At 39.7% G+C, this 8,721-nt stretch overlaps 1 protein-coding gene across 4 annotated transcripts in view; it reads left to right on the top strand.

Annotated features, from left to right (window-relative positions):
• Positions 1 to 6,979, top strand: part of Wnk3 (WNK lysine deficient protein kinase 3) — a 109,051-nt gene extending 102,072 nt beyond the window's left edge. For all 4 annotated transcript variants that reach the window (XM_042684874.1, XM_042684876.1, XM_042684875.1 and 1 more), the window contains exons 21-22: positions 2,549 to 2,751; positions 6,339 to 6,979. In XM_042684874.1, the coding sequence (XP_042540808.1) occupies positions 2,549 to 2,751; positions 6,339 to 6,680 (545 nt within the window). In that variant the 3' untranslated portion in view covers positions 6,681 to 6,979. The remainder of the gene's footprint in view (positions 1 to 2,548; positions 2,752 to 6,338) is intronic.
• The last annotated feature ends 1,742 nt before the right edge of the window (positions 6,980 to 8,721 follow it).

Raw genomic sequence — 8,721 nt, forward strand, 5'->3', positions numbered from 1 at the left:
CAAAAATGGTTTTGGACAAGCTGGCGCTGGTGGCTCACGCCTGTAATCCTAGCTACTCAGGAGGCTGAGATCTGAGGATCGCGGTTCAAAGCCAGCCCGGGCAGAAGAGACCGTGAAACTCCTATCTCCAATAAACCACCAGAAAATCGGAAGTGGCGCTGTAGCTCAAGTGGTAGAGCGCTCGCTTTGAGCTGAAGAGCTGAGGGACAGTGCCCAGGCCCAGAGTTCAAGCCCCACGACCGACAAAAAAAAAAAAAAAAAATGGTTTTGGGCTGGGAATGTGGCTTAGTAATAGAGTGCTCGCCTAGTTTGCATGAAGCCCTGGGTTTAACTCCTCAGTACCATATAAACAGAAAAGGCCAGAACTGGTGCTATGGCTGAAGTGGTAGAGTGCTAGCTTTGAGCAAAAGCAGCTCAAATACTGTCCCTAGACCCTGAGTTGAAGCCCCAGTACTGGAACACAAAAAGATTTTGTAAGCACAAATAATAGTACTAAGTTATAAAGACTAGTGTAATGTTCAAATTAGGATAATTTTTTAAAATTTATTTTTATTTATTTATTTTTTTGGGTCTGGTCATGGGGCCTGAACTCTGGGCTTGGGCGCTGTCCCTTGGCTCTTCAGCTCAAGGCTAGGGCTCTACCACTTGAGCCACAGCGCCACTTCTGGCTTTTTTCTCATGCATGCAAGGCAAGCGCTCTACCACTGAGCCACCTTCCCAGCCCCCAAATTAGGATAATTTATACTGACTGAGTCATCAGTAAAACTGATTTCATTTGTTTGAATATCTTATGCTTTAGGATATCCTATACCGAGGCTTATTAAACCATCTGTGTTGTCTTTTCCACTATTCCAGATAAACATTCTTTTTATTCATCTTTAATTTGGACATTTTGGGGTAGTTTTATTTTGTTAGTGGTACTGGAGTTTAAACTCAAGCATCTTATATTTGGTGAGCAGTCACTTTACCACTTGAGCCATTCCAGTAGCCCAATTTTGGGGAGCTTTTTGAGGCAGGCTTGCTATGTACCCTTTTTATCCTCTTGCCTCAGCCTCCGAAATGCTGTGATTGAAGTCTTTTATTTCTTTGCCCATGTCTTTCTAAATTTTAACCATATATCAGAAATATGAGTACAATTTGAAAGGTGATTAAAGTTTTTAGAAACTTGTTGAAAATCACTAGCATTTCATTGCTATCCTGATGGAAATTGCTTGCAATATCTTGAACCATGTCAATTTACTTTTTCTGGACCTGGTTTCCCCACTACGAAGTAAGTAGCTTTGATTGCAATTCTCAGATTCTTTTTTTTCTTTTTTTGGGGGGGGGGTCCGGTCCTGGGGCTGAACTCTGGGCCTGGGCTCTGTCCCTCAGCCCTTCAGCTCAAGGCTAGCTCTCTACCACTTGAGCCACAGCGCCACTTCCGGCTTTTTTCTTTTTGCTTATGTGGTGCTGAGGAATCGAACCCAGGGCCTCTGGCATGCAAGGCAAGCGCTCTACCAGTGAGCCAACTTCCCAGCCCCCTCAGATTCTTTTCTTTTTTGGTTTTCTTTTTTTGTATTTTGTTTTAGAAATACTGAGGCTTGAACCCAGAACCTCACAGTTGGTAGGCAAGTGCTTTACCACTTAAGGTAATACCCCCAGCCAAGTTCTTTCCATTTTTAACATTCTGTGATTCTTTTTCTCTCTCCTTTTGTGGTGCTAGTGATCAAACCCCTACCCTTGTGCTAGGCAAATACTGTATTACTGAGGTACATCCCTAGCCTTATGATTCTGTAAAAAAAAATTAAGTATTTACCTGAAGAAGCTTATGAAAAGACTAAAGTTTATATTAATTTTTCATGATTCGGCACACTTGAATTACCCCTAAGATAATTTGTTAAAATATGAATCAGATGTTTCTTGCTTGATGTCCAAGAAACTTTGGGGACTGAAAGGGGAATAGTTAGTAATTAATCCAAGACAATAGCTTTATTTTGTGTGTGTGCTGGTAATGAGTCTCGAATTCAGGGCCTCACACTCTTACTCAGTTTTTTTGCTCAAGACTAGCATTCTACCATTTGAGCCACAGCACCACTTTTAGCTTTTTGGTAGTTCATTAGAGATAAGTACCTCATAGACTTTCCTGCCCTGGATGGCTTCAAACCACAATCCTGAGTAGCTAGGAATACAGGTGTGAACCACTGTCAACTGGCTCAACAGTAGCTTTATTGTTTTTGTTTTTTTTTTTTTGGCGGGAGGGGGGGGAATACGGTCGTGGGGCCTGAGCTCTGGGCTTGGGTGCTGTCCCTCAGCTCTTCAGCTCAAGGCTAGCGCTGTACAACTTGAGCCACAGCACCACTTCCAGCTTTTTTTTTTTTTTGCTTATTGGTGCTGAGGAATTGAACACAGGGCCTCAGGCATGCAAGGCAAGCGCTCTACCACTGAGCCACCTTCCCAGCCCCTCAACAGTAACTTTAAATTGGGACTATTAGTTGCATGGTTCTAACAAGAGTTATCTAATAGTTATAATTCTTTTTTCACAGTTTCCGTGTTTATTAATTTTTTTCAGATTTACTTGGTACGGAGGGTAGTACAGCTTCATGCCAGCAATCTCCAGCCAGTAAAAAAGGAATGTTCACAGATGACTTACATAAACTGGTGGATGACTGGACAAAGGAAACAGTAGGAAATTTTCCTATCAAGCCAAGTTTAAACCAGCTTAAGCAGAGTCAACAAAAACTAGAAACAGAAAACTGGAACAAGGGATATGAAGTAAGTTGTTTATCCCCAAACCTCTTGATAAAAACTAAAGCCATAAAAGTTTATTTTTTTAGGCCAATGGTCATGAGAATGTGATGTAACTTGATAGCATCAAGATTTTGATGTTGGTTTAGATTTATGAAGCCCTTGAGCAAATTATCTTTTAGACCAAGTCAATGAACTTTCAGGTAGTTGCCAGTTAATAAATATTTTTAGACATTCTAAGCCACATGGTAAGAACTTATCATCTTGTTTGTAGTTTCAAAGCAACCTTAGACAATATAGAATTGAATAGGGTAGATTTGAGCCATTTAAAAATAATTTGTGGAAAGATATGGCAAGCCATATTTTCTGGCTCTTGTCTTTAACTATTGTATCTTAAAAACAAACAAATATGGAAAAAGAAAGCCTATGGAATGAGGATTAATGTGATCACATGAGAAGAGTTTGAGTTTTGAGGAAAAGCTATCCTGTGCTACATATCAGTATTTTTTATGCTAGTCTTAGGGCTTAAACTGAGTTTTTGTGCTAAAGGGTAGTATTCTACCACTTGAGCCACAGCTCCATTTCCAGATTTTTGGAGGTTAATTGGAGTTAGGAGTCTTACAGATTTTCCTACCTGGGCTGGCTTTGAACTGTGATCATCAGATTTCAGCCTTCTTGAGTAGCTAGGATTACAGACATGAGCCACCAGCACCCAGCTCAGATCAGTATTCTTTGTTTTTTTTTTTTGTTTTTTTGTTTTTTTTGTTTTTTGGGTCCGGTCGTGGGGCCTGAACTCTGGGCCTGGGTGCTGTCCCTCAGCTCTTCAGCTCAAGGCTAGCATTCTACCACTTGAGCCACAGCGCCATTTCCGGCTTTTTTCTTTTTGCTTATGTGGTGCTGAGGAATCGAACCCAGGGCCTCAGGCATGCAAGGCAAGTGCTCTACCACTGAGCCACCTTCCCAGCCCCTCAAATCAGTATTCTTAAAGCCAATAAATTATCTTAACTATCTTTGTTTAGTATCAAAAAAATGTCATAAGACAAGTATTATAAGATGTTTTGAGTTTCTTAGGGAGATGCCCAATTATTATTTATACAGCAGCATCTAGAATAATATAATTCTGGGTTTTTCTGAGTAGTTTATTGGAGATAAGAGTCTCATGGACTTTCCTGCCTGAGCTGGCTTCAAACCACAATCCTCAGATCTCAGTCTCCTGAGTAGCTAGGATTATAGTCATGAGCCACCAGTAACTGGCTTACCTTATATAATTTGTGCTCATGTTTTAAAATTCGAAATAAGTAAGCCTGTTCAAATGTGAGTCAGATCTTAGAACCTGAACTGTCATAATCAGAAGAGATATATCTAAGTGTATCTGTATTATGTCATGAAGTCTTTGAGCAAATTATCCTATAGACCAAGAGTAAGCACACTTTCAGGAAAAGGCCAATTAGTAAACACTTTCAACTTTTTTTTTTTTTTTTTTGGGTCCGGTCGTGGGGCCTGAACTCTGGGCCTGGGCGCTGTCACTCAGCTCTTCAGCTCAAGGCTAGGGCTCTACCACTTGAGCCACAGCGTCACTTCCGGCTTTTTTTCTTTTTGCTTATGTGGTGCTGAGGAATCGAACCCAGGGCCTCAGGCATGCAAGGCAAGCACTCTACCACTGAGCCACCTTCCCAGCCATACTTTCAACTTTCTAAGACAAGTAATTTAGACTTCTCAACTTGTGTCTATGTGTCTATCTTCTGTTTGAATGTGTGTATAGTTTTTAAGTAAGGAAAGTGTGAAAATACACTTATGGGGCTGAGAATATAGGTCAGTTTTAGAACACTTATCTGGTATAGTGCAAGAGTTCCATTCTTAGCACTGAAGAAAAAACTATGCTTTAAGCTGGTCTTGTTGGCATACAAAGGTAGTCCTAGCACTTAGGAGGCTGAGGCAGTATCCTGAATTTGAGGTTACATAATGGGGCATCACTGTAAGACTTTGTCTCAAACAGTATGTTTATTAGCTAGTTGCCAGTGGCTTCCTTCTATAATCCTAGTTACTCAGGAGACTGAGATCTGGAGATCACAGTTCAAAGCCAGCCCAGGCAGGAAAGTCCATGAGACTCTTACCTTCAAGTAACCACCAAAAAGCCAGAAGTGGATCTGCAGCTCAAGTGATAGAATACTAGCCTTGAGGAATAGCACTCAGGAACAGTACCCAAGCCCTGAGTTTAAGCCCCACACCTAGCACAAAAAATATTTTTAAGGTGGGAGCCGATGGCTCACACCTGTAATCCTAGTTACTCAGGAGGCTGAGATCTGAGGATCATGGTTCAAAGCCAGCCTGGGCAGGAAAGTCAATGAGACTCTTATCTCCAATAAACCACGAGAAAACCAGAAGTGGTGCTGTAGCTCAAGTGGTAGAGTGCTCGCCTTGAGCTGAAGAGCTGAGGGACAGCGCCCATGCCCAGAGTTCAAGCCCCACGACCAACAAAAAAAAAAATGAATACTGAATAACAATATTTAAGTCATAGATTTCTCAAAATAGTAAATAATGTATCCTCTTGGGGGCTTTGAATTCTTTTCTTCCTGGCACCAATTAATACCTAAATAGTATCCCCATTGTAAGATTCTGGACATTTTGAGGCAAATTTCAAGACAGAAGTGTATTTTATTCTGCTATGAGGAGATCCTCTAACATACTATGCAGGTGGAGGTTTTGTTGACTATTGGTTGCAGTATCAAAGGAGTATGTTTGGAGGAAGGGTGAGGAAAAAATAGTGTGTGAATAAAACCGCCAAAGGTTTTTTTGACAGACTTGGGTTCCATTGTCAGGTAGTCATTTACTTATCATGTGACTTACTATACTTTTCCTTCGTTTTCATGTCTTTTAAGCAATCATAATGCCTGCCTAGCAGAATTACTGAAGATTAAATAAATTAATACTTACAAAGCTGTATCATTACAGGTGTCACATTGTAAGTGCCTATATATGGCAACTATTTTTGTAATGTGACATTTATTCAATGATATCTTAGTATAGAGAGCTAACTTTACCAATGTCCTCGCATGTTACTATTGAAATGTATACGCTGCAAGGCAGAACAGTTAGGAGTATGAACTAACATAAGATATGTAATTATCTTGAACACACAGATTGGTGTTCCCCACATGATAGCCACGTGGGAGTAGTAAACCAAAAAGTGAGCCAGAGGAAAAAAAAAAAAAAAGTGAGCCAGAGGCCAGTGACTCACACCTGTAATTCTCGCTACTCAAGAGGCTTAGATCTGAGGATCACACTTCAAAGGAAGCCTGGCAGGAACATCTATGATACTCTTAACTCCAATTAACCACCAAAAGTGGTGGAAGTGGAAGTTGTGATTCAAATGGTAGAGTACTAGCCTTAAGCATAAAAGTTCAGGGACAGCATCCAGGCCCTGAGTTCAAGGCCCAGGACCAACATGCATGCGTGTGTGTGTGTGTGTGTGTGTGTGTGTGTGTGTGTGTGTGTGTGTGTGTGTGTGTGTGTGTGTGTGTGTGTAAAAGCATCTGACATATAGAAATGGATTTAGATTGCTAAATGCATATACAAAATAAACTGATCTTTTGTTTCTATGTTTCTTTTGTTAGAATACTCCATCTACTATGGGCTACACATCAACATGGATTTCTTCTCTTTCCCAAATACGTGGAACAGTCCCAACTTCTTTGCCACAAGGACTTCCACTCCCCTCCTTTCCTGGGCCATTATCATCTTACGGAGTGTCCCATGTTTGTCAGTATAATACTGTAGGAGGCACAGGGTATCCCTTACAGTGGGTTGGAATCCCAGGAACAACACAGCAGTCTGTAGTGATTCCTTCCCAATCTGCAGGACCATTCCAGCCAGGGATGAATTTGCAGGCATTTCCAGCTCCACCAGCACAGAATCCATCTACGATCCCTTCTACAATCCCTCCTGGTCCTAAATGAACCAGAATAGAGCTGATGAAGAAAAGGGAGATTTTATTTTCCAGAATTATTTTCAGGATACCTAAGATATTAAAAGTTTTCTTCTTCTTGGGTTTTGCCATATTTTCCTTCATTTCAGTTTACTTTCAAATGTAAGTGTTTTATTGTTCCAGTGTGATATTTGATAAGGCTTATCATTCTGTAGAAATGTGCAGTTTGCACATAGAACACTGCACAGAGAAATGTTTTTTCACTTCAAATCCTATCCTCTTTGATACTTGATTTTTTTAAAATACTCTTCAGAATGCTTTAATAAGCTCAGCTTGAGCATTACCATTTCCAGGATACTTTCCATTGCATTGCTGAGAAGTCCTCTTTTTTTAAAAAAAAATTGTTTTTGCTACAGCTGTTATCTGCAGCTGTATGATACTTTTCTTTCAAATGTACAAAGATGATTTCAATTTACTCTCCCCAAATGTGGACAAAGTGAGATCCTCCAATAGCTGGAGTCTTGTGGGGTTCTTCACATTTATCTTACAAGTTTACCTTTCACAGGAGGCAGGGTAACACTGCAGGAAATGTTTTGTCAACCAATACAGAACATGAGCCCTTTTTAATGTGATTTTTCTTCCCGTCGTCACAGCAGTAGGAGTGAAGCCTTGTTTTGAGTGAGGCGGAGGGAAAGGAAAAATGAGAACTGTAACAGTTCCTTGATTCTACAGATACTATAGCTGCTTTTGGATTTCAGTAATAATTCAAAGCAGCTCTCTGCTTCTTGTGTGCACACTACATTGCTTTTGAGCACTCAAGAGGCATCAGTTTGGCTTGCATTCTTTTGCAAAGGATATTTTGCAGCCAATAAGAATCTCATTTGGGGGAAAATCTTTATATTCCTAACAAAGGGGATTGAAGTTAACACCTTTATTGATCTATTATTCTGAAGGGAAATGAACTTAACACAGTAGGTTTTTTTTGTAGGTTTTGAGACTTACACATGAAACACTGGCTTTACAGGGTCCTAAGAGATGTGGGGTATACACTGTCCTGCAGAGAAAGAGAGAGTAGACCCTAGAAGGATACTATTTAAGTTGCCCTTAGCATTTTGGATTACCATTTTATGGTTGTTATAATTTCTTATTAGTAATCTAGAGCATCGTAGCTGATTTTTAGATCTTAGATGAGTTTGGCAGCCTCTTTAGACTATGAGAGAGATCACTGTCAAGTTGCACTTTACTGGGTTTTATCCAGTTTTAGGAGGAAGGGAGGCAATGTCACCTTTGGTTTTTAAGAAAGTTAACTATAATAAAATTAAATATAATAAAGACTGGTCACAGGGTTTCCTAGTGCTCAGTCTGTGAAATCCAAGTAGAATTTTTTTAAGGGGATCTAACTACTAAGTCTACATGTTCAAACTACTTAGCTTCCACTGAAGATTTCAAAGTCATTTCTGGTCCACATTTACCCAATTAGGAGTTTTATCTATTGGTGAGCATTCCAAATTGTCACTCACCATTTCTGTTAATGAAATGGATTTTTCTTCCATATTCCTCTAAAAAAATTGTACCTCCTTGGTCTTGCCAGGTAATAAGGAAAACTTAATATGTATACTCCTTCTTTTTGGGTTTTTATGCAATATACTTTATAGCATTCAGTTTACTCTTTAAAGTATGTCTTTTATTGCTTACCTAAAGATCACACCCACCGTTGCAGTTCTCTCACGGTTGGGAGCATCAAGGGTAGCATTTTGAGTATCGCTGTTGCTAAGAGCCACAGTTGTTTTGGGGTTTATTTGTTGTTGTTCTTTTTTTTTTTTAATAAACTATCATCAGTTTCAGAGGAGTCTTTCCAAACCTTATGTAGAGATTCCTCCCATTTCTCTGGTATTGCTTTATTTGCAAGTTGAAGTGATTTTAGGACATTCATGCAAATTCTTGCACTGCAGTGTTTCCTGTGTGTCCAAAAACAATCCTCCTGAAATCCATAACTTTCAAAGAAAAAAATCTGTTCATATTTTCGTAGATGAGTTGATTTTGCATAATTAAATTGAGATATATAACATAAA

The sequence above is a fragment of the Dipodomys spectabilis genome, unplaced genomic scaffold (genome assembly GCF_019054845.1).
Source record: "Dipodomys spectabilis isolate Male_0828 unplaced genomic scaffold, ASM1905484v1 ptg000091l, whole genome shotgun sequence".
Lineage (NCBI taxonomy): Eukaryota > Metazoa > Chordata > Mammalia > Rodentia > Heteromyidae > Dipodomys > Dipodomys spectabilis.